At 35.8% G+C, this 26,339-nt stretch overlaps 1 protein-coding gene across 1 annotated transcript in view; it reads right to left on the bottom strand.

Moving 5' to 3' along the window:
• Nucleotides 1-5,601: 5,601 nt before the first annotated feature.
• Nucleotides 5,602-26,339, bottom strand: part of LOC129279499 (uncharacterized) — a 34,596-nt gene continuing 13,858 nt past the window's right edge. The window contains exons 4-21 of the mRNA XM_064111480.1: nt 25,730-25,942; nt 25,321-25,475; nt 24,764-24,789; nt 23,850-24,188; nt 22,743-22,990; nt 21,790-21,903; nt 20,956-21,112; nt 19,870-19,933; nt 14,727-15,031; nt 14,262-14,359; nt 12,258-12,361; nt 11,980-12,020; nt 11,513-11,585; nt 10,899-10,942; nt 9,770-9,842; nt 8,680-8,804; nt 7,325-8,238; nt 5,602-5,840 (exon numbers count right to left, since the gene is read on the bottom strand). Of these exons, the coding sequence (XP_063967550.1) occupies nt 8,732-8,804; nt 9,770-9,842; nt 10,899-10,942; nt 11,513-11,585; nt 11,980-12,020; nt 12,258-12,361; nt 14,262-14,359; nt 14,727-15,031; nt 19,870-19,933; nt 20,956-21,112; nt 21,790-21,903; nt 22,743-22,990; nt 23,850-24,188; nt 24,764-24,789; nt 25,321-25,475; nt 25,730-25,942 (2,127 nt within the window). The 3' untranslated portion in view covers nt 5,602-5,840; nt 7,325-8,238; nt 8,680-8,731. The remainder of the gene's footprint in view (nt 5,841-7,324; nt 8,239-8,679; nt 8,805-9,769; nt 9,843-10,898; nt 10,943-11,512; nt 11,586-11,979; nt 12,021-12,257; nt 12,362-14,261; nt 14,360-14,726; nt 15,032-19,869; nt 19,934-20,955; nt 21,113-21,789; nt 21,904-22,742; nt 22,991-23,849; nt 24,189-24,763; nt 24,790-25,320; nt 25,476-25,729; nt 25,943-26,339) is intronic.

The raw sequence follows: 26,339 nt of genomic DNA on the forward strand, positions 1-26,339 counted from the left end.
GTGTATAACTAAATATGGGCATGTGATCACTTATCGGGTATGTTATAATACTAGACAAGAAATATTATTAAAATCATTTACAAAAATATTGTCTAACAAAGTAGAAGTTTCGATCGTGACTCTGGTGGGTTTACTAATAACAGGTGTAAATGCATATGAACTCATAAATTGTAGAAGTTCAGATGACTGTAACGAATCGTGTAAAAAATGATCAATGTTAAAATCTCCCATTATGTAACAGGATTTGTTTTCATTAACAATTTGAAAAAGCATTGGTTCAATATATTCTTTAAAAGAAAGTATTGACTGAGATGGTGGTCTATAAATAATGCCCACAATAACATTGTGTTTATTAAACTTCAGTTCAATAAATAATGTTTCAACTTCGTTAACAAATAAATTTAAGTCAGTACGTATTTTATAATTCAATGTATCATTAATGAAAAAACCAACACCACCACCAGTTCGATCCTTTCTTCCTTTGTTCACAAAATTATAACCATTTAAACTGAACACTGGTAATAAATTTTCATTATCTTTTAACCATGTTTCACTTATCCCTATAACAGAGAAATTAGTATTTATATTTGTTACACATGCATGGAGTTTATCAATATTCTTCTTAAGACTTCTTATGTTACAATGCATAAAGGATAAAGATGAAGTATTGCACAAAGGTAAGTCTTTTAATTCATAATATGATGAATCTAAGCATTTAATAGGGACATCGTCCATCAAGAATATGTATAGGTAATTGTACAAAGCTCAACCTTGCCTGGCTCACAAAAAAGCTGTGACCTATAATAACAGTTTGTATAGAAATGTACATTGAATTGCCTGTCGAGTAAAATGAATAATAAAGATGCATTAAATATGGCAAAATACAATAAAAAATGGGGAATTTGAATGTAACTCTAGATACAAAGAAGTAAATAACAAAAACAAAAACAAAACTTTTAAAATCCAAGATAAATGTATGAACACTAGGGTAAATGAGTATTGGTTGAAACAGTATGGTGAATATGCCATCTGAACAGTTTTTCTTGCTAGATGAAAACAGTTTGTAAATTGCACTGACCCCTGATACATGTAGATTATAATTTCAGCAAATCTTCTTTACAATGTATGAAGTGCTTGGCTGTACTGCCATTACTCTTTGTAGTCAGTGCAAATATGTGGCCATCGGATGACCATGCAGCTTGAATTTTATCACAGGTCTGTGTTGCGTGTAGAAGATCAAAGTTCTTTGATGTCAAGTCTTCATATACTGCGATTCCTGTACCTTTGAGTCGACTTCGGCTTTTTATCAGCATTTGACGAACACGATAAGAGCAGAGCTTCGCAATGATTCCATGATTCTTCTTTTTGTCTTGATGACGCTTACCAACGCGATGTGAACGATCGATCTGCTCAAGGCGAAGGTCAATACCCATCTTGTTAGCGATAGAAATCACAATGTCATCGGTAACTTCATTCTGCTTTTCCTTAACACCAAAGATGCGAATGGAAGTTCTTCGCGAATACTGCTCCAAATCGTTGACATCATGTTGCAGTCGGTTGATGGTGTTGGATTTTAACTCTAGTTGACTCTCAAGTGCAGCTAGTTTTTGGGCGTTGGAATCGGATAGATTCTTGACATCCATCATCAGCGATTCAAGCTTCTCATTCAGGTTTGAAGATTTGCGATCGAGATCTGATTTCATATCCCGCAGAAGCTTTTCAGATCTTCTCGAAGTTGCTTCAAGATCAGACATGTTGCTTTCTGATTTGCAAAGTCTATCCAGAGTTGGTTTCAACTGGTTCTCCACAGCTTCCGCAATGGCAGTGAGGAATTCCTCACTTGACAATATATCCTTAAGCATTTTGGTAAAGTTTTTAGTGCCAGCCATGATAAAGTAGCTAAATTCAGAGTGATAATGATGTAAATCAGATTAACAAGTAATGTAGGCTACCGTCTGACTACACTAAAGTGTAGACATAGAGTCTAGGCATTGATAGCCTACAATGTGCACATACGGTACATGTACGTGTGCAGTTTGCTTGTACTCGTTCTCCGCGCTCTGTGCACTGTTGTATTATCTGGGTTCTAGGCGGGACAAACCATATGGGCCACATCATGGGTTTTACATGGTACATATGGGCCCCAGTAGGCCCACATGATTCCCATATGGGCCCCAGATACTTTGCTATCTGGGATAACTCCAATTATCGGGTTTTGAAAATATACTTTCTTGTAAATGCTTTCACCGGCCTCGCACCGAGACCGTGACGTCATGTAGTGTTAGAAGTGGTGTAATATTCCAAGAAAATTTGTTATTTTCCAATTTCAGATTACGCATTTTATTTTTCGCTCCTATCACATAGAGATAACATAAATATCTTTTTCTGCAAGCTTTAATTGATGAAATCTACCGCTTTTGACAAGTTTTCTCGTACCACATGACGTATGTGAATGAAGGATATCGCGTTAGCACAAGAACGATATTTTCCGAAGAGAGTGGTACTGAATCCGCCGGAGTAGAACACGATCCACCGGCGGATTTGGTGCCAAAGAACAGTATCTGCCAGGCGCAGGATCCGCCGGTACACCAGCCGAGTACTATATTAGTGTAGTACTATACCGCTACCGCGTAATTTAAAAGCGATGTAGTGCAGTGCAGTGAGTCCAGTCCAGTTTAATTCAACAATACTTCAACATGGAGCCTAGACATTGTGCTAATGAGCAATGAGGAATTAGACCAGCTTTTGGACAATAAGGATTCTAGATCTAAATATACTAAAAATGTTGTAAAACAGGCGATAGATATATTCAGTTGCTATTGTAGGGCAAAGTCTCTTGACTTTGGAAAAGTGGAGACGGAATACTCGGACTCGGAGCAAGAGTTATGCGAGTGCATTGATCATTCTACGCAAAGGTGCGTGCGGCGGGGCAATGGCCAATGTTACGCAAAGAGTTCCATGATCACAATACGCAATGCCGTCTCCAGAAGCACTTTCTGAAAACAAAGGCAATGGATATTGTTAACAGTGTTGAATCTAGACGTGCAAACGACATGTTTGTTGCAGTCCTCCATAAACTGAAAGCTGAAGGAAAGAGTTCAATAACACGCAAGGATCCTATACCTATTTAGTAAGGACGACTTAAAAAAAAATAATGAATTCGCTAGCCTTGCGGACCATTCTACGTACTCCGAGAGATCTCCAGAAATGCTGTGTTTGTGAATCTAATGTTACACCTGTGTAACAGAGGCAGGGAGAATCTAAGTTAAGCCAAGGATCTAAGGACAGACTATTGATACAGTCATACAGATTCTAGCAACAGGATATATGTTTTATTTGCGAAGGTGCGAAGGATAAGTTGACAAAAAATCACAGAGGAGACAGAGATGATGACTCAAGGAGCCAATAAGGTCGGATGTATGAGACGAAGAATGAAAATTGTCCCGTTAAGTCGTTCTGTGAATACGGTATGTTTCGCATCTGAATTGTTATTTTCCGTTTTTTTTTGGCAACGACCAAAATCAAGTGCGCCTCAAGAAAATGTCAAACTTGGAAGTGGTCCAGGACCAGCTAGGTCAGTAGATCAAGACCAACAAATGTGCCATGGTATGCAGGGGCCGCGGAAGCAGGGGGGGGGGGCTTCAGCCCCCCACTTTTTTCCAAAACCATGTACAAAAACGTAAAAATGACCATACGATTGTGATTTTTTGCATGGTCAGCCCCCCCCCACTTTTGGCTCAGCCCCCCACTTTGAAAACCGTTCCGCGGCCCCTGGTATGATAATCAGGTGTTGGTAAGAATGCATTTGGGAACAAAATGAAAAGCATTTAAGCATTGAAGCTAACACGTGAAGGCCCTACACGAACCAATGCATTCGAGTCACAACTATCACTACGTTGGATGAGCAAACTAGGATTTTGAAGCCAGGCATATATCATGACGATTTCAGCAATTAAAAGTGAGAGCAGTCTTAAAAATTACTCTCGAGTTGACGAAGGACACAAACGACAAATGAGCTTGTGCTTGTCAGAGAAAGGTCAGTTGAAGGTTAGACTTTCTAGTCCAAGTAGAACAATTAGGTCTAAAGTTAGTGCTAGATTTGGTCCTGGATCTGGTTCAGCAAAAGAAAGATAAGGACCACCATGTACAGTCAGCAGGTCACCACCTAGTCCTGTTTCATCTCATCCACCACCAGAATCTGCACCTGAGAGATCCACATTGGGTCCTGGACCAATTAAGTCCTGGTTCGACAACAGAGAGATCACTGTCTCAGGAAAACCTTGCACAATTAGTAGGCCGCCATCTAGTCATGTTATAACTTATATTTCATTCCCAATTTTGTGCATCTGATGTTACGGCTCAGAATCAACATAGATCTCGGTCAGCCCTGTGTCCTGGACCTGACTCACAGTCCTCACCTCAAATAAAATTTGTATCAAACAAATTGGGATGTGGACCAGAAAAGGGTCGAAAAGTACCACTTCTATTAGTGTACTGTGAACATAATAAACAAGTAAAGACAATGCTTCGTCGTACCCTATATGTTGCGTTCGTGTTTGTTGTTATAACGTTGAACAGTTGGAATGTAGACTACCCCTAGGACTGTTTTCCTTATTGTTGCTTTTGGCTTTATCTCTGTTGGAATTGGAATCTTTGCAAGGAATGGATCCGGTAAGTACATGTACATTGTATATTTTGTTAGTTCTATGTAAATCTAGATCTAGTTTAATCTAGGCCTAGTTCTAGTTTCTCTACAAATTAGAGACAAGATTAAAAATCTCCATCATTTCAGGCTATCTAATATAACAGATATTAACTGATTTGGTGTGTAAAATAAACATTCTTTGGACCGCCTAAAGGATTTACATTTTCCCTCAGCGCTGCGCGCTTTGGGAAAATAGAAATTCGGCGGTCCAAAGAATGTTTATATTACACACTCCATCAGTCAATATCTGTATAATATGCTGTGCAAGAACTGTTTGTTTTTTAATATTGTTATACTACTTATTATTAGACTCTATTTATCATTATTATGAAATTCAAATCGACTTCCATAATCTATTTCGTTAGATTACCTCAGCATTGTCAATCATGTTGCTTTCTTGGCAAGTAATGTGTAATCCCCCAGAGCGCCATCTCACTAAAAAATACTTTCCTGTGGTAGCCGCCTTGTACCCCTCCTCAATCTAAGAAAAATGATACACATCAAGAAAATAATCATCAAATCTCCCATTTAGACTCCATAACCTTTGACCCTATTTATACACGTACTCTTCTTCAGCATATAATTACCATGATTACTAAGCTGAGAGCAAAGAGAAATCAGATAAACTCAATATTAAAGTATCTATTTCAGCCTTCATTAGTTTTTTTTACAGGTAGTGTGGAGGGTTAAGACATTTACACGAAAGTAAATTTTTGTAGTGATGATGTAAGTAACACATATATAGAGCAAGGGAATCGATCTTTTCCTATATTAAACTAAAATAGCAAAACAGACGACTGAACTATAGTTAACTTATAATTAAAAAAATCCTGCATGTAGGAAAATGAATAAAATATATGAATACTGTAAGAAAAGTAAAATTAGGAGAGACCAACCTCCCTTTTTCTGAAGTTTTCGTCCCGAACATGCATATACAAGACATGCTTTGCATTCTTTGGAGTTGACACCGGAATATACGGAGTGCAAATAACTCGTTTTCCAATGAATGCCCATGTGAAGAGGGCAACAATCCAGGATTCCGAGAAGTGGTTTAGGTAGATATCTAGGTCTCGTCGTCTAACGATGCATTGCAGACTCCCGTTGGTGGAGGGAATTGCCACAAAACTTTCTGAAGCTTTTATTCCAAATATGATGATGAAAATGTCAATGAATGAACAAAAAATGAAATTATTTTCAGGAACTCTTTATGAACCAATATTTTGTTGGCTATGTGGAAATTTAGGCCCCTGTCCCATTTTTTTTTTCGATCAGTTATGCCAATCGTAGTTACATTTTGTCGAATTTCAGACGTCTATGATGCCCATTGTGGGAAAACTTTGAAGACATCCAGTTGTCATGGTTCTAAAGTTGGGGCGGTTATTAATTGAATTGCAGTTATTTGAACTAATATTGAGTGAATACTAATTCTCATTACAAACAAAAAGAATTCATGTTAACGCTTAATAAAGATTTAAAAGTAATTAAATGGTATTTAACGGGGTACTCCATGCTGAATATAAAATGATTTGAAAAGATAAAGAAAAATCAAACAAACAAAACACTGAAAATTTGTTCAAAATTGGGCAAGGAATAGCAAAACTACGGTATTTTAAAGATTTACCTTATTCCGGTGAAACTGTTCTAGACATGTCTTCATAAATATTCAGTGAGTAAACTGATAATGTCATATTCCCACTTGTTCTTTTGTATTTTATTACATGAAATTAGGTTTATTCAAAATTTACCTCCAAGAACCAGATAAAAATGGACTGACAACTAATTTAGTGCATTCAATATTCATTGCTACAACTTATTTCATTATAAGAGAAACATAACTTTTTCACATGTATGAAAAAAATGAAACAATTGTGATTTCATGTAATAACATAAGAATAAGGGGAGTGGTGATGTGACATCATCAGCCCACCTAATGAATATCCATAAAGACGTGCATATAACTGTTTTCACAATATATTGCTTAACATTAGAATTCCATAATTTCATTATTTGTTATCAGATTCTTATGAAATTTTCAACATTTTGCTCTGTGAATTTTACGCTATTTAGTTAGATATCATATTTTTAGCCCGGAGTACCCCTTTAATAGGCATAACCTATTTGCGTGTTCTCTGTATCATTATCATAATAAGTATTGTCATATTTCAGTCTGAGTATGATGATTGTGCTTATTGATTGATTATATTTACATAATATTTGCCTCTCCCCCCCCAAAAAAAAAAAGAAAATCCACAGAAACATTTCAATTCAGTTCTTTATTTCATACATAACATAAATCAGATACAACACAACACCATATGAATAAATATGAAGAAGAGCCATCAAGGGGCCGTTTCATAAAGAGATACAACAGTTGCAACTTGCAATTATGGCAACTACCATGGTAACCTTTATTTTGATTAGCTGCTGAGCCCTGACTCCATGGTAGATGCCATAATGGCAAAAGTGCATCTGTTGTAACTCTTTATGAAACGGACCCAAGGTTTTGTGTATTTAGATCTCAGGTATACAAGTATGTCATATGAAATGAAATGATATTGTTTGATTTAATTGGCTTTGATATTTTCATTTAAACTGAAAGAAAATTTGAAAGGACCTTACCATTTTTGCGATAATAGGTGACGATTTGAGCAGATTCTGGTTTTTGGAACACACCACAATGTGGCATTGTCACTTTTACTGGTCTCTCAAAGGATGCATCAGAAGGCGACATCTTCAAACCAACGGTTATGATAGCTTCAGTTTCCTTCAGTACTGTTAGCAACTCGAGTGGAACCTTCTCAATCACATCGACAGTAATGTCCTCAGCACTGTAGGCTTCACCCGGTGGAATTTGAACTTCAATACCATATTCCTCAAGCCGAATAATGCCGATATCATCAGTGACATTCACCCGACTGTCAAAGCCTTGAACTGGGACTTCATCATGATGACCGCTCATTGACGAGATACGACCTTTCTGGTCATCTAAAGGCATTGCGGCTGACCGGTCCGGTTGTGAATCCGCTGGTTTTACCTCCCCAGATTCCATCCATTCAACTATGTCTTGCTCGGAGTATCCTCGTGTTTGAAATGAATATTGAAAAATATTACTTGTCATTGTATGCTTACTGTCCGATCAAGGATTTAATTTCAAAGGAATGTCCTTGGGATTGCATGATTCCATACTTTCATTTTTGATTCATTAACTATTCTTAAATAGTCCTGCTTCTAGGTATACGATTAAATTGCGTCATAATTATGATTCAAAGTCAACCATTAGCCGTTTCCTTTTTTGGAGGAACTTGTCAGATACAAAAATGAAACGATACTTTGCTAAGTAAGAATTATTAAAGAACATTTACCAAGATAGGAAGCCCATACCATGAATGCTTCCTACAATTTTTTTTTACATTTTTACCCTTTCGTAGGAGGTAGAGTGTCTTCTGCTTTAGTGCTGAGATCTGAAGAAGTTATGAAAAAAAATCTAGCGTATGCCATTTATTTTCTACTTGCATGGGGTTTTACAATAATGCCTTGATTGTTATTTATTTATTTATTCATTAAGATATCTTTATACAGGATAACAAGCTCAGATGACTGTTTTTCAACATGGTCCTGTTAACATAAAATAACAATGTACACATAAAAATGAAAGTGTAACTTGGGTTCTGTACGAGTAATGAGTGAATTCAATAACATTTAAAATCAGAATCATCACTAATACAATATTGTTCAAAGATAACATACACTACCAGTCACAATTCCCAGACTACGCCACTACGGCCTGCCTCAGCCAGAGAACGACAGAATCAGTGGATCAAATCTATTGCTCTCTGTCCGAAACAGGAAATAGTGATTTAAAGAATGGTGACTGGTACTGTATTCATTTTTTTTAATTGATGAAATGAAAAAAATATTATAAAAAATATAAAAATGTATATATATAAATATAAAAAATAGAAAACAAAAAATGCATATAATGAGTACCAGAACCCCAGAAAAGGTACTTTGCTTTACATTAAGATCTTAAAAATGGAATATAAAACTATATCTACCTTCTCCTGTATCACGTTCATGTTGCCTCCGAACACGTGGAAGTCTGAAAAAAAGGAATAATAATACAAGGTAAACTATAAACACGTTATAAGAAAGTTCATCTTTTAACCCTTTGAAATTTACGACCAACACGCCATGCTGCACTGGCACACACGTATGCACCAGCACGCGCAATCCCCACAAACACACACTCTCGCTCTCTCTCTCTCTCTCTCTCACACACCCATACACCCGCACGTGCTCTCACATGCACCCCACACACACCGGCAGAAGTGTAAAAGGGCGCAATTCTACACCATTCCGGACGTAGGACCTTCATATGTGAAAATGTGCCGGCTTCAGACAACAAGCCCTGTAAAATGTGCTCTCATTGATTAAGGTGCAACATATGTATAATACTAATTACAATCAAATAAAAGTATATAATTCACCAAATCAATTTATTTGCCGAAGCTACTCCCATTTGGAAAATATTCTTATATAGATATATGTATGTATTTTTTCGATTTGAATTTGAAACAAACATGTTCATTTTGTCTACTCACTACATTTTATATAACACAGTATCAATGTTTGCATTTCTTTCATTGACTGTATTTCCATCAAAGTTATAAATGTATCATGACTGTGTCTATGTTTAATGTAGTTATGTTGATATTTTTGTTGTTCTTTGTGAGGGATCCCCTTGCTTGACAAGCGTAATCTCTTTGAGGTGCTACCAGTTTTTTTAACCTTGAACATTTTATATTGTAACATCTGAAAAAATGAATTGAATTGTCAATCGGTAAATCACTTTATCATCATTTTGTCAAGCTTCTTTGGAATAAATATGAATAGATACGTATAACACATTGACAGTCAATACGTAACTATCCATAGTTATTCCAAGGAAGCTTACTATAACAGTCACTGTGATATACAACGGGTGACATTAGAGAACATGTATATCACTTACAAAGGAAAGTCAACTAAATGTAACCAAAAAGATTACACCAGAACAAAGAATACCTTGGCCGTCTGTCACGTAGACCTATGGGACTCGAGTATGATGCCACTCTGTGTATACTAAAATAAGCATCAGCTGAAATAAACATATACAAAATTAGATGAACGATATTGGTTCGTGGCTCCAAAATAATTCTTGAACAAACGAAAAATAGCAGAGCTCGAGTCATTCTAACGGACTTTTGGACAATTATTGTCACCTGGAAATTTGAAATAGTAAAGAGATATCCCATTACAAAAGGATTTAAAATGCTTGTTAACCATTTTTATTTCATTCGCAGTAAACTTTGAGAAATCTACACTCTATAAGCATTGCTCTTTCTACCATCGTTATTATTATTGGCTTTATAGGTGGTGGGGGATAAACCTATCTTTATTTGGCAGTAAACTTTGATGAATTCAGACTCTACAAGCATCGCTTTTAGGGATATACCATCAATTTATTTCGCCAATACTGTCATTATACACATAGTCTGGACTACTTAATCTTCATTATTATCATTATTAATATTGTCATTATTTATATCTTTTAACCGTTAAATACTTCACAAATGACAATGTGACATTAGTAAAATAAAAAATTACGAGTCCCTGATTCAATGATGTCACAAAGACGAGTCTAATATTAGACAGTGAGTTTAACCAGGTATTGTAATTTGATCTTTGGTACTAAAATGCCCTTAGCCTACTGACACTCTTTCCGCCAACCAAAAAGGGTGAACTTTAAGCAAGCATTGAAAAAAACAGTCCATGTTTCTTATCATTCAAGTTAGATGACGTTCTACTTTTTTTTCGTTCTATTAATTATATCATTTTTTAAATAATCACTTAAAAACTGAACTATTACAATAATTTCGAAATGGCTATGATAAAAAACCTATGGAAAAATTCCTATAGTTAACCTGGACATTAAAACTAATAATCTCCTCTATTTTGGTACCAGGTATTTCCACTGGCATGTTACGAATATTCCCATTTTTTAATGCAAACATCGGAATTATAAATTATTATTTATTATTGCCTATAAATAATGCATGCAATGATTTCCAAAACTTGTAAGAAGTCATTTGTTTTGCACTATGATCTGAGTCAGGATCGTCTCTCTTGAAATGGAATATAAAAAGATATCTACCTTCTCCTTCATCATGTTCATAATATCTCCGAACGCTTGGAACTCTGAACAAGGAAAAAGAAAATAATACAAGGATTAAAATGTAATAAGAGATGGTTCAACTTTAGAAACGTGCAACCAAATTACCGCACTGGCACACAATTACGCGCACGACTCCAACACACTCGCCCTCTCATTCTTTAACACACACATACCCGCATACTCTCGAACACAATGATGTTGCAATTCTACTATATTCTCGATGAAGAGGACCTAATGCCTCGTTCAGAATAGTAAGATGAACATTACACTTTAAAAAAATGTGCTCTCCTGTGGGCTTTGGCATTGCTATTTGCTAGAGGTGCTAGTTGAATTTTTTTTTTAGGGTATCATTTTTTTCATTTATAATCATAAAGACCAAATCACACGTCTATATAATATACCAAGTCAATTCATTCTCAATCTGTGAATCTCTTTATCCTCATTGTGTAATACGTTACTATTCATTGATTCCAAAGGGAAGTTAACCATAACAGTCATTGTAATACCCATTATACTGATTAGAGAGGGTATACAGCACTCATAAAGGAAAGCAAACCAAATAACTCAACATCTTGGTTCAGAACAATGAATACCTTGGCCTCCTGTCACGTAGGCCTATAAGACTCGAGTATGGTGTCATTCTGCGTATACTGGAATAAGCATCAGCTGAAATAAAAATGTAAAAAATAAGTAAATCATTATTGGTTTGTGGCTCAAAAAATTGTAATAATAAAGAGATATCCCATTTAAATATGATTTACAATTGATCTTGAACTGGATTGTTAACCCCTTTTTCGTACGCAGTAAAGTGTGAGGAATCCAAACTCTACAAGCATTGCTTTTTTGAGAAATACTTTAATTTTATTGTTATTCTACTGTCATTATACAAAAGTCGGGCCTACTTCGTGATATTCAGTTAATGTCCGTATTCGTTTTTATTTTTTGTATCATTATCATTGTTTTTATTATTATTTTTTTTTGGGGGGGTGGGGGTGGGGGATAAACTTTTGATTATTTAACTAGTGATAATATGACTATAGTACGAGACAAACAAACTTACGAGTTCGTGGAATGCCCTCTTCCTGGTCCTCTCGCAACGTGCTGATACTACATGAGAAGGATTTCAAAGCACACACACAATGGTAAAATACTTCTTACTGTAAATCCTAAGAGATCTCCTTCCCCATGGAACTGTTTCTCATACGTTCATATTTTTGTTCTAAATTACTTCAATGCATTGAATTATTCACTCTGTGCTATCTGATTAAAATCGTTCGCGCATAACATGTGAAAAGGCAAAAATAAAAATTAAGAAAATCTCGATTCCTCGCTTCTGACCTGCTTGATGAGTCGCTTCTGATACTAGGAGTTCTACTTCGTTGAAATTGAAATCTTTCCTCCCAAGGACCTCTTGCTTCACGGATGCTCGGGAGAGAAGGGATCTTGAGAATTCAAAGAAAGATATCGTGAAATTTGTCATTACACTTCGATATGTTAAGTAATAATAACAACAATAAAATCAGTACTTTCGAAATTGTTACAGGCATTTAAATATAAAATCAATCTCAGCAGTACAAAAAATTGTACAGAGCACTGTTAAAAAAACCGTGAGTTTACAGAAAAAAAAGATTTTACAGAAAGCAATAACAGAATCATTCTGTAAATTCATAAAACAATATTTTTTCTGCAATTTAACAGAACAGGTCTGTTAAAAAAAAAAAGGAAAAGGGTGTTTTATTTAAGGAAATTTGTAAGATTCCATACACCAAATACCACTTTCCTGGAAGATTACGCAATCTGGTGAGATTACAGGTGTTCTCGAGACTCTGCTGCAAGAACTTCTTTCATTTTAAGGATAAATTTTCCAACAGTGAACCTTAATTGAAGTAAACACACACAGATATCCAGTAACATTGCTAGTAAACGTAATGGGAGAAGGAGAGGGAAAGTAGGTGAGTGTGCGAGTGGGTGTCTATTCGAGTGAGGAAGCGAGTGTGCGTATCCGTGTGTGGATGTTCCAGATAGGTCTATCTACATAACTGTTGTTCGTGCATACGGGAGTGAGGTGTGTCCATTAGTCCGTTTATGGTTCGAGGCGATGTGCGTTTATAAATGAGAAGGTGCCTGTCGATGATCAGTGTAGCTGAGTGTAAAGGAGTAAATAAAGATATGGGCGGTGTGTGGGCGCTCTTCTACGAGTGATCTGATCTGATGAAGATGTGAACATGTGGGCGGTGTGTGGGCACTCTTTTACGAGTGATGAGGTGTGTGTGTGCGTTCTTCTACGAGTGATCTGATCTAATGAAGATGTGAACATGTGGGCGGTGTGTGTGCGCTCTTTGACAATTGATCTAATCTAATGAAGATGTGAACGATCTGTCTAAGAACAAACATGTTGGCAGTGGGTGTCCTACGATCAAATATCTTTAAGATGTCTACGCGTGGGCGATGTGTGTACTTCTTCTTCTCCTCTTTCCTCCTTCTTTTTCTTCTCCTTCCTTTTCTTAAAAAAATATTTTTCTTCTATAAACCATGTCTGAATCCTGATAGTTCTGAATTTTTTTCATTGTTTAAATGCTATGATTTTACCTTTTATTATCATAATTCTATACCTGTCGAGAACCCCACTGGAAAAATGCTTTCAAGCTTTCGTGGATCATCTTGTGCAAGCCCTTTGTTTTAAAATGCTTCTGTATATGCTGTGGTGACTTGCCAAGTAAAATCAATCAATTAAATCAGAGTGTATGTGTTCTTCTACGAGTGGTGTGGTCTTAGATGTACACGTGTCGGTGGTGTGTGCTGTTTTCTCAGATAGTATAGAGAAAACTGACACTTTGACTGACTGCACCCACTTTCCTATTGTTCATCTCACATGGTCTCATCATAGTTCGTCTACATCCATGCTCGTCTACTAGCTCTACATTTTTTTACCAAGGCTATACCCATTTCGGTTGATACCTTCTTGGTCGTGCACGACTTAGTTTATATGATTATATAAACTGTCTATGAACCAAATTTATAGTTTTACAAAGTGGAAAATAATTAGTAGACGAAGTGGAAATTAGGCCATCTAGGCATTGGACTAAATAACGGAGTACCATTCTACCTGCATGGGTAAATGCGTCTCTCTAGTCTCTGAGCTAAAGGTAGCCAGGCTATACCAGCAGACTGTTTAGGGCTAGTGTCAAAGTAGCTATCATCTCATATATACACTTATCCGGCCACTAACAGCTCGTCGATAAGTAAAAACCCTATTTTGCTTTCAAGTGTGGAGCATCATATACATCACAAGTATTTGGCTTTGATGAATCTGTTTCTAACACCCACAAATATTTCAATCACCTTTGTCCCAATGTCATAGAAACCTTCTCTTCGAAGAGGTCTTGCGCCACATGACTTGTCTTCAAAGATCTCTTCCATAGTTGAACCAACTGTTTCGTCTATCCAAAAAAAGAGAAAAAGATAACGTATTGATATCGTGTCTACAATTTATTTCAACAAAGCCTAGCAACACGCGTAATAGGTTTCCAATGATTCATGTTTCGTAGTATAGCAGAGAGAAAATGGGAGATGATTTCACAACGTTAGGTTCTTAATTCTTAGAATTTTAACCTATAATAAAATATTCTCTCTTTTCATGTTTTTTTTTTTCCTTGTCGATTAGAAAAAAATAGTCCAAGTCTCCCTTGACTACGCGAGTCATTTATATTATCACATTATTTTTTGTATGGTACTTCAAACCCTTCAATGGGTAGATATTGCATTTTAAACCATAAAGCGATACGGCGTTTATATAAAATAGCAAACCTAAGCTGCTAGCTTGCTTAACAGGAACGTCCGGCTTTCTTGAATTGGTCACAGATGACCACACCTCTCTCAGATGATCATCTGCTTGGGAGTCGGGATGCTGTAAGTGTTTCCAGTAGCGAATCATGATAATAGCAGCTCGTTGGTTTGAAGTATAAACCCCAGCTTCGACTTTTTGTCCTCTGATACTTGCTTGGATGCTGTCAAGTGTTTCGTAGGACAGACCAAGTGCTATTCCCAGGTGGTAGTATTTATCTGTGTTCATATCCTTCGTGATGACATCCTCAATCCCGGTGTCTTTTTCTCTGCGTTGAAAAATATACACATGGAGAATATTATTATGTAGATTGTGTCATTTCTCTATTCCTTCCGCACAGAAACATTGTTGGTACTAACAGTTGCCCCTGTTACAATCGGTGATGTCGAATAATACCCAATATTGTATCAACTTTTTACATCACAATATGAGAGATGTGAACATGGTGAAAGGCCTATTGGTGTTCTGTTAGCGCTAAGAACGACCAGTACTTGCCTGTAGACCTAATCACCTACAATTGAAATGCTTCGAATGATCAAGATATCTAAAAAGAAAATCCTAATTAAGTTTATATGTTTTATGCTTTAAACATTGAAAACAAATTCAGATTCAGATTCAGTTAGTTTCCCACTTTGAGTTGTTTTATCACAAAATTGGTCAACAACCCAGGGGCGGATCCAGCCTTCGCCAATAGGGGGGGGGGGATTTTCAGCCACATTTTTCCCGATCGACCGCTCGAAGTTGATTTTTGTTTGTTTCCTTGAATGGGTAGTCCTAATAGTCACTTCTAAGCTTATTCTTATAAATCAACAAAATATATAATAATCTCATAAGCCTTATTTAAATAGTGCGAGCGCGAAGCGCGAGCTATTTTTTTAATTTCATGTATTTTGTCCTAAGATTTAAACATTCTGGGCAATGTTTGTTATCCTAAACGAGATGTGTATCCAACTAAATAATTAATGCCAGCGCGAAGCGCGACCAGAAATTTTTAAAATACGTTTTGATCTGATAAAAAAAGGATATGTTAACGGCTGCTTGCAGATAGCCATGATGACGTTACAAATTTCCACAATCAAATAATGCAAGCGCGAGCTAAATATTTTGACATTTCTACCTGAAGTATGGAAATTCTAAGCACTAGTTGTAATCGTCATGAAAAGAAGAAGTATATATCTGAACAATTGATGCGAGCGCGAAGCGCTAGCGGAAAAAAATTGAGATTTACACCTGGAAATTGGACACTCTATTCATGTATTTCATTCATTCAAGTATTTTGCTTTAGAATATATATTGAGATATACATAACTCACCAATTAAATTGCGTGCGCGCAGTGTTAGCTGATACGTTTTGACAATTTTACCTGAATAGGGATATTTTGAGAACTTTATGTCATAAAGAAAAATAATAATTACCTGACAAATCAAATTTTGTGAGCGCGAAGCGCGAGCAGAAAATGTTAATATTCAGACCATAAAACATAAATTTTTACAGGGCACTTTTTAACGAGAGTATCGCTAAGGCGAGCACATAATATGCCCGCCTGTAACGCGGAAAATGGAGTTATTGGTCTAGAAGAAAAGTGGAATGTGGCGACTTCACCTTTGACCTTCTGACCTCAAAATCAATAGAATTCCTGGGATTTATGCTAGCATCATACACACCATATTATATGAGCCTAGGTTAAGTTAAACTGAAGTTAACGCGTTTACAATGACTGCAGAAGGGTAAGATGAAAACATGTCACTGTGACCTTGACCTTTGACCTTAAAATCAGTAGGCTTCTTAGGATCGATGCTAGTATTATACACACCAAATCATATGAGCCTAGGTTAAGTTAAACTGAAGTTATCGCGTTTACAAGGACTGCAGAAGGGTAAGAAGAAAACGTAACATTGTGACCTTTGACCTTTTGACCTCTAAATCAATAGGCTTCCTGGACTCTATGCTAGTATCATACACACTAAATTATGTGAGCCTAGGTTAAGTTAAACTGAAGTTATCGCGTTTACGAGGAAAAGTTAAGCGGACGGACCGACGCACAGTTTGTCATGCCCAGCTGAAAGACAACACTTTGAAGAATACTTCAGCAAAATATTTCATTCTGGAATTTGCATAAAGGTTGTTAATTTCCTACCTCAAATCGTAAAATGTGACATTTTGCGAAATGCCGCGTATATGGCAACTTAGTTGAAAAACAAGCTATTTCACAGGAAGTTTTTCATGTAGGAATCTGAAATGGCACCCACATAATTCTGATATATTCTTTTTTCCTGTGAAAGGGTTCAAAGTAGATAAAAGACACATTTCAGGAGGTTCATAGGATAATTATTCCTCGAAATAGGTGGATAATCCATGTTTTTTGCATTTACATTAGAAACGTTTAGATTTCCGTGGATTTCCGTTTAAATTCTATCATCATCAGTTTGCCAGATGTCTAAGCTTTAAGTCGATACCAAATTTAGCTGCCCGTTTTGGTCCGTTTTCATGTGAGAGCCGACTTTACTTGAAACAACACCTCAAAAACCTGTTTAAAAACGGTCATTTTTATACCGCGCAGTCATCGCAGCGCACCGTGTGGGGTGTACATTGCCGTTCATTTTTGCACGGCGAGGACGATTCCCCTTCCATTCCATGAAAATGACATGAATTCCGGGCTTAATGCAAACAAAATAAAGGTTGATAACGCATATAAGGGCTACCCGCCCCTCTTCCAGAGATAAAAGCTACTTGTAGAATAATTTCAGCTAAAAACCCTCCTCATAGTAAAACATTCGTGGTGTTATATACCCAAGTCTACACCGCTTGATAAAGCACGGTTAATATTTTTCAGATTTCTAAGTATTTTTTTTAAATCTAATGATCATTTTCATGCCATAAAATTATTTTCAGGATCTTATACACACTTTTAGGCATGTGAGAAGCATAAACCAACATTCACTCTGGTCAATCTTAAAGTAACGCATAACCGAAAGTTTATATACTGCACAGTGTTTAGCGTAATTTGTCTTTTCACAGATAGGTTTTAAGTAGCCAATCAAAATTTTGTATCAAAGTGTGGCTGTAGTGAGGTCGACAAACAAAAGACAAGCGTAACAAAGGCCTCTACAGGATTTCGTTGTTTTAATATGTCAATCCGATATCAAATGCGTACAATCAATCCAATCGAATTGGTCTTAAATCTATTAGTGCTTTTAATCCGTTGTTTTAATCCAATTCGTCCTTTTAATCCAGTTTGAACCAATTAGTACGTTTAATCCGTGAAAACTGTGGAGTCAATGATAAAGAAAAAGGAATCATAAATACCAGCAAATTGAAACATCTTAAGTTACCAATAGAGTAACATTAATTCTTTGGAAAACCTGAATAGCCTTGTCTCAACTAAATTCCAATATGTTTACTCATCATAATATAGGTTTGCTTGTTTCAAACTACTAACAGAATTCAGTTTTGTTCTCACTACAATTATAAGAATCAGGTATGAATCAACTATCATTCTTGATATATCATATAATAAATGTAGTACAAAATGTAGATTCATGTAATAACTAATCAGTCTTATTTGATTACAAATGGGTGCAATGAGCCTGCTATAGCTTGTACATACATGCACATACATTATACATACTACATACACATTATCATTTGTCATTATGAACCAAGAAAAAGATCTCTAAAATTTCACTTTATGCTTAGACCATAATCAAAAATACATAACATAAAACATTAAAGGGGAATCCAACCCAAATAAAAACTTGTTTTTATAAGGAAAAGAAAAATCAGACAAGTTGATAGGTGAAAGTTTGAACAATTTTGGACAAACAACAAGAAAGTTATGAATTTTTAAAAGTTGTAAATATTGGTAATCACTATACCCATGGAGACTTCAAATTGGCCGCATATGGGATGTCATAGTGATGTAAGGCAAGGACTACTCTTCCATGTACTCCAATACATATTATGGCTAAAATGTAATTCTTCCCAAAAGTTTTATTTCAAATTATATTTTTCTTTCATGAGGACATAAAACAATATACTACATGGGTTATATTTGGATTACTGCCCCAGGGGAATGGGTACTTAGGAGAAAACCACAAATCCCTGATAATAAAGTACATGGCCTATGGGAAAGTTGTCCTTGCCCCTTGTCATAATTTACTTACCAAGTTGCCAATTTGAAATCTACATAGTATTAGTGATTTCAATTTTAAAGCAGCTATAACTTTTGTATTGCTTGTCCGATTTCTTTCAAAGTTTCACCATTCTGTTTCATTTATTTTTCTCCTTCCACACACAGCATTTTATGGCTAAGGCTGGATTCCCCTTTAACTAACCTCTTTGCTTGCTTTCTCGAGTAAATTAAATGTCTTTTGAGCCAGGATGTTTCTGATTTTGAAGGGCAAAATCCTGGTCCCTCACACAACCCAATGTCCAAAAATCAAATGCACTGTCATGGTGCTATGTAGGTGTACTCATTGACTAAGGGAGTGCTAGATACAAATGTGTTAATCAGGTAGTGCAATAGTGAAAGTATATACAGAAAGTGCTAAATCACTTCTGCGCTAATTTTGGTGTGCTAATTTATAAATTTAGATGTACTTTCATCACACAAAGTGACGTCATATCGGCTTTAAATTATTTTCAGTCGATTCTACGCCCAAAATTACCCATATTCAACATGTTAAAGTAAAAATATAACCCGGAATATAATTTTGGCGCACTTTCAACTCATTCTGGCCCACTGTGCGACGTACAGACGGGCGGACACGTACACTGAGCGTGATATCATAGTACGTCCCGTAGGACCGGCGCATAAAAACAAAATAATGAAAGTTCGATTTCCGAGCTGAAATATGTTTTGTATATTGACTAAAAAATTTGATATTTTAAGCTCCATATGTAAATCACCTAAAAGGCAATGCGAGCGCGAAGCGTGAGCAAAATCTTTATACATGTATAGTGACATGACAATTTCAATTTGCATGATAAGTTTATTTTTCTTCGTATCAAATAATGTTTTATTTATTTCCCATAATATGTTGGTACATGTTATATAATGAAGTGCGATAATTTCTACAACTATCAACTATTTCTCATTTTGTTACCTGCTCTCAGTATCTGAAGCGGTGATTATCTCATCAAGTGTTGATTGCATGTCAGTCGAGAAATCTTAAGAATATAACACAAAATCGTGAGCAAGGTCAATTCCTTAATAACATAAAGATAAGAAAGATGAGGGAAATCTTTAAAGTAAAAAAAAAAGTGTTTAACTCGGTTTTATCAAAATACCTTGGCAGTATACCCCAGTATTGTACTGCTTTGTAAAAAAAATGAAAGAGTAATGCAGGAACCGGTTTATGATAAATATGATACTATATTCTAATTTTTAAACAGCCATATGAAAATTCTATAAATTCTGTTTTAAAAGCCCCCTCACACCTGACCGAATGTAGGCGGACGAAGGGTGACGAATGGGAAAAATGCACAAAATGCATGCAAATTCAACGAATTCAAATAAAATTTCTGTCAAATCATGCGATCAGTAACAATTGTCAAATTTTATCAACGAACGGTAAGCGAAGGATAAAAATGACATGCGAAGGATATCGATTTTTCTGTTCACCTCTTTGAGTAAATTGCAGCCGAAGGCGACCGAAGGGTTGATATAACCCAATAAGACGAACGAATAGTGAGAAATGGTTTGATATGGCGTGCGATTAGAAACGAAGACGAGGGAATAGATCGGGCGTTCTTGTACGTTTGTGTCATCGTGTTGCTTCATTAAGGGTTCTTTCGAGATCGGTTCACTTTGGAAAAAGCGCGATGAAAGACTATGCGCGACAATAACACACGAACGTTAAACGAACGATTACTGCAGACTAAATAAAAGATGCGAATTCAATCAGATGACTAACGATTTTTCAATTCGTCGAGAAATTTTAAATATGTTCAAAATTTCCGCGCAAATTTGAATAATCGCAGCTGTTAGATCAGAAGGTGTATGAACCCCAAACACGACGGGTAAATATGATTTACTATCAGTTACCATTGAAAACGATTTTAAAAAATGCCTTTCGCCAGCCATCGTAAGGCATATTTCACGCAATTCGGTTAGGTGTGAGGAGGCCTTAAGGTTTGGTATATAAATCGTAAGGAATAAGTAAGTTGAAGGAGTGAGAAGATGTATGAACCTGTTCGTATCGCCATGAACGCCATGCTCGTCGTTCGATCTCTATCGTTGGTTGACATTGAGATGTTAATCATTTGCATTCTGGTATTGGGTTCAGTCGTAATGGGCATCGAAACAAGAGTCTCCTGTCGGTTGAATAGCTCTTTAGCAGAGATGCTCTGGAATTTTGAAATCAAGGGGTATATAAAAGATCAGTTTAAATAATCTGGTGAAATTGTAAATATTGATGATAATTAAATTCTAAATGGTTTATCATTTGATTTTTTTCATATAATTTAGATCTAGATCATATTTTAGTACTAAACGCACTCTACAAAACAATGTGATAAGTTTGTAAACCAGTGCTATTCATTCAAAATATATTGGAAGAGACTCCAATAAAAAAAGAAAAGATAATAGCAATCAATGAATTCAATTTAATTTAGTGTGAAGTTCATTTTGCTACATCATAGGTTCTATCGAGTATGAATGAAATTAATGAAAAAATGAAAACAAAATAAACAAACAAATAAAATGAACTAGACATCAAAGAAAGCCAACAATTTCTTGTCCATTTTTTCTCTCTCTAATAGATAATAAAGCATGGGAGACATCAAATTTAATTCTCCTTGGAATTTTCTTTTTAAATAACTTTATTGTTAATATTTTTTAGAGTTGTAGGTCTCCAGTCCAAAGAAATTGCCTAGTATATATTCTATTCATCTACCTGTGTACTGGGATATCAGGCTAGTTGTAGATTATGAATGATTTATTGCTTTAAGCGTTGCTAATTAATATACATTATTTCATGGAATAGAAGGAGATAATGAATAATGAAGTCGTGAATGTAAATTACCATCTTTCTTCCATTGCATTCTATCTGTAGGTCGCTTGATTCAGGTGCAAGATCAAAACATCTTTTAGGATGTACCTGGCGGCTTAACAGTTGTTCCTCTTCTTCCTTTATTTTCTATTTTAAATGATGATTGCAATGGTAGCAGTAAACAAATAACAATAGCAACGAAAAAACTAAATTAGAATGATACCATATAAAAATAATTATAAGAATCATGATAAAATTATACATGTACAGTCTGTGATGATAATGACAATTATAATGAAAACAACAGTAGTTATTATAATAATAAAAATGATAGTAATAAAAATTTGATTAATGAAAACATTTACTGTTCAGGGTAAGTGCAAGTTGGATTACTAGAATTAATCGTGTCATCTGCTATGGCAAGAGTAAGGGGCTTATGACTGGGGTGGATTCCAAAACCTAACGATGATTATTCATGTTATATTTTGGGGTTGATGCGTCGATCGAAAGCACCAATACAGGATTATACGCACAGCAATATCGACGCCATTTTTGCTTTATATTGCATTTACAAAAGGGTTTATGAGGGAGGGGTGTTTCATGAAATAGTGATTTCTACCGATTGATTTGCTCTGGTCAGTCAGATGCAAGGAACGATAGTCAGTCAGTGAAAATTATTGACTATTCGTTTCATGATACGCTCCACAGGACGCGATTTTCTACAAATCATATAGATCATGCGCCCTATTATATTGTGTTGGTAGCGCAACCAAGGATTAAAAATAATCAAGGACCGGGGACCGTCGGGTGTCAGATTTTTTTGTCATCCAAAACTCGCCATTAAGTTGAGACGCAGCAATCTGGAACCTTATCTTCAAATAAGCCAAACATCATCAATTTATTTCATCAATACGGTCTAAATGAGATATGAATATGTTCATCAAATGATTTTTAAAAATAGTTCACAGTCGAGATGTTCTGTTTACCTCAGCAATGTAAGGTATGTCCTCGTGAATGTACATCCTTAGTGTTACATCATTTCCCTGTACCATATCAACGGGAAGGAAAGGGGTGCAAGCCATCAGTTTCCCCGTGGCGTGACGGTGAATATCGAATGGTACCCAAAGCTGTATCCTTCCATTGATCACAGAGTCGGCAGAGATGATGATTTCCATTTCTCTTTCTTTGATGACACATTGTGTATTTTCATTATTAGATGTCTTCACGCGATGGGCTGAATGAACAAATTATTTTTTTTAAACATCTGTAACAGCTGACTGATTTTACTAAACCGACTACGACTACTACAGGGCTAATTATATCCGTCATAATAATAATCTGAACAAGTGATTGGCCTAAATCCCGTCATGATTGTGACCAAAGATAGTCGCAACTAATGTCACGAAATTGGAAAAAATATCATGAATCTCGACATCTTGACGAAATACCTGATGGGAAGGGGGAAGCAACATGCTCCCTTTCAGACTCTGAAAATGGGGATAATAAAACAATAACAACAACTTCTGTTCTTTGGTGATTTTTCAATTTTATTTTCAAATTTCATTATTATTTTTTCATTGATTGATTGATTTTGTTTTTGGTTTTCAGAGTTAGGGAAAATCATTTCTAATATGGTGATGGCCAATGACAAAGTGCTGTTTTTTTTCCTTTTGCTTGTCAGAAGTTCGACGCTGCTGCTACATTGTAGCGTCCATCTTTTTATTTCTTTTTTTTAACATATACTCCAAATTCATCAAGAAAAGTATCAACCAAAAAGTTTAATTTCAAGCAGATATTTGCAAAATGCTAATAGTCTGTCACTTTGCTATCTGTTTGCATCTTGCCTCAGATAATAAATATAACTTAAAATAAAACACACCCACTTTAAATAAACTGCTAAATATATAGCATCCTACAATAAGGTACACTTGAAACATTAAATTAAAGACATAAAAGAATTTTACGTTTGTCAATTCTGCCAGGTGAAGCCGCCCACCCGCATTCAATGGATTTAAACCCCTTGGACTCCTGACTGACTTCTGGCAATAACACTTTATTGTGAAAGCGTAGACATTGACTTTATGTAGACTTACCTGATGTTGATTCAGTATGTTTCCAAATGATGTCAACAAATTCTTTATTTGCCTTCATGTGTGATGCGGCATGGGGGAGAGTTATTGTTATTGGCTGATTTTCTGAGTAGAGCCACAGTCTCGGGATATTGATTTCTACGCCACAACCTGTAAGAAACTCATCCTCTTTGATTGTTGGTGGATCCTCAGTAATCAGAGCAAGAGATACATCGTGACAAGAGCCAGCCTCCAATGATCCTGGTGAAATAACCATTGTGACGTCACAACTATCCAAGTATAGGATTCCACCTTCGTTACCAATACTGCGGTGAGTCTCTGTTGATCTTGGAATCGGTGGATCTTGTTATTAAAAAGGGGGAAATAAAATATAGTAGAACCAAGGGAAATGGTCATTTTGTCAGAGATTCCTGATTTGGGGCGCACGTTGTGGTCTAGTGGTTCTGACTCGCCTTTCAAACAGAGGGTCATGAGTTCGAATCCTAGCCATGGCGTGTTTTCCTTCAGCAAGAAATTTATCCACACTATGCTGCACTCTACCCAGGTGAGGTGAATCGGTACCCGGCATGATTAATTCCTTGAATGCACGAGCGCTGAAAGGCAGCTCGAGCTAAAGCCGGGGTAATGATAATAATAACAATGCGCCTGGGAGTAGATTGTTTCTAGATAGATGGCGATATACAAATGCATATTATCATTATCATTATTTTTTCTATATAATTATACAAAAGGTAGTACCATTTGAATGATTGATCACTAAAATCATTTATTGTTCGTAGTAGCGTCATAGGCTCTGATTTTCATTTGGTATCATTCTCCGAAACGATTTATATAGGGAACCTTTGGCAAGTTTTGCATTGATGACTGTTTAGATTCAATGTTATATAAGACATTTGACTCTCAGGTGAACTACTTACCGCGTGTATCAACATCTCCAAATGACCTGGAAAAGGAAGAAGAGGGAAAAATAGATTGAAACAAATTGTAGTATGGACTAATATATGGTACATTTTTCTCTTTTTATACATTTATTTTAGAAGGGCTGAGACCGAATATTGCTTTAAAAAATCTTATGTAAGTTATTCCTTAGGTTGGATTGACTGTTGTTTTTATAGACCAAAAAAATGTCAGCAAGAAGTACTGGTTTCATGCTATTATGTATTTTAAAGGGCTTTTTCGAAAATTGTGAAATTTTGTCAATTCTAATGGCACAGACCATTCATTCATATTATATTAGCACTTACATAAAACTTACTTCACCTTTGTTCATATACCAGTAATGATTTTGAATGGATTCAAGGTGATTCTGGCTATAAACGAAGATGTGCATGGGCTGGTGAGCGACCAAAAAGGAAATAAGAAGACAATGAATTTCCGCAGGCGATAATTCGGAGATGATTATTATGATAAAGACTCTATATTTTTTGTAATGCATACTTTTGGAAGTGCATGGGTTACTTATTACTTCCCTCACCTTTTGAAAGCCATTTGCTTAATACACTCATCCTTGGCGTACTGTGCTGGAAAATGCCCGTCATTATCCTTGATGCCATTCTTAGATCCCTCATTTATTAGGTATTGTATCAGAGCCTCTGATGGGGATAAGATATCGTCGTTTTCTTGCTGTATCTATTTTGACAAACAAGTGTTTATTCATTTTGGAGAAATCTAGGATATGGCTTTTCTTTTTTTTTATCACTCTAAAGTCCGAATTAATTATATTATGAAACTGTACATTTCACTAGGGTTTTTTTCCATTGATAATAACAAATCTGTACCATCCCAATATGTATATAGAATATATATATATATATAATTATCTGTATGATTATAACCAACTTTTTCCAGTAGCAAATTTCATATATGGAAATTGAATACGCTACCTGGTCCAAAGCTTCTGTCATTTCAACTTGTCTCTTCTTACAGTTACATAGTCTGATAGCAGTATGTAAGGGTGTGTGGCCATCGTTTGATGCCTGGTTTAAATCAGCACCTAAAGAAATCAACTCTTCAATGATTGATGTTAATCCAATTTCAATAGCAAGGTGAAGAGGTGTAACTCCTTTACTGTCGCTCTGGTGTATTACCGATGTGTCCTGTTAAACAGCAGAACAAAAAGTAACATGTTTACAACCCTGACACAATTATCAATGTACGAGTGTTTGGAAATGTAGAATCTTTGCGTGTCTTGTAGCCCTGAAGAAATAGTGCAAGTAGATAATCAACAAAAACTCATCATGCTCAAGTCATGTGCATTGAACAACAAAATGTCAACCTAAAATAATCGAGGGCATATTAGTGATATAAGATACAGGACACCTAAAAATCAGATGTCTAAACAATGGTTGTGAGGAAGCTAAAGGACTCTTTGTAACGACATATCACCATGAACTAGATGTATTAGAAAACTTTCTTTCTCTTTTTAAATTTACATTTGGCCTGGGCGTGCGGTTTTCCAAAAGTTCACGTATATTTTTTTATTGCTAAATAAAT

The sequence above is a fragment of the Lytechinus pictus genome, chromosome 16 (assembly GCF_037042905.1).
Source record: "Lytechinus pictus isolate F3 Inbred chromosome 16, Lp3.0, whole genome shotgun sequence".
Lineage (NCBI taxonomy): Eukaryota > Metazoa > Echinodermata > Echinoidea > Temnopleuroida > Toxopneustidae > Lytechinus > Lytechinus pictus.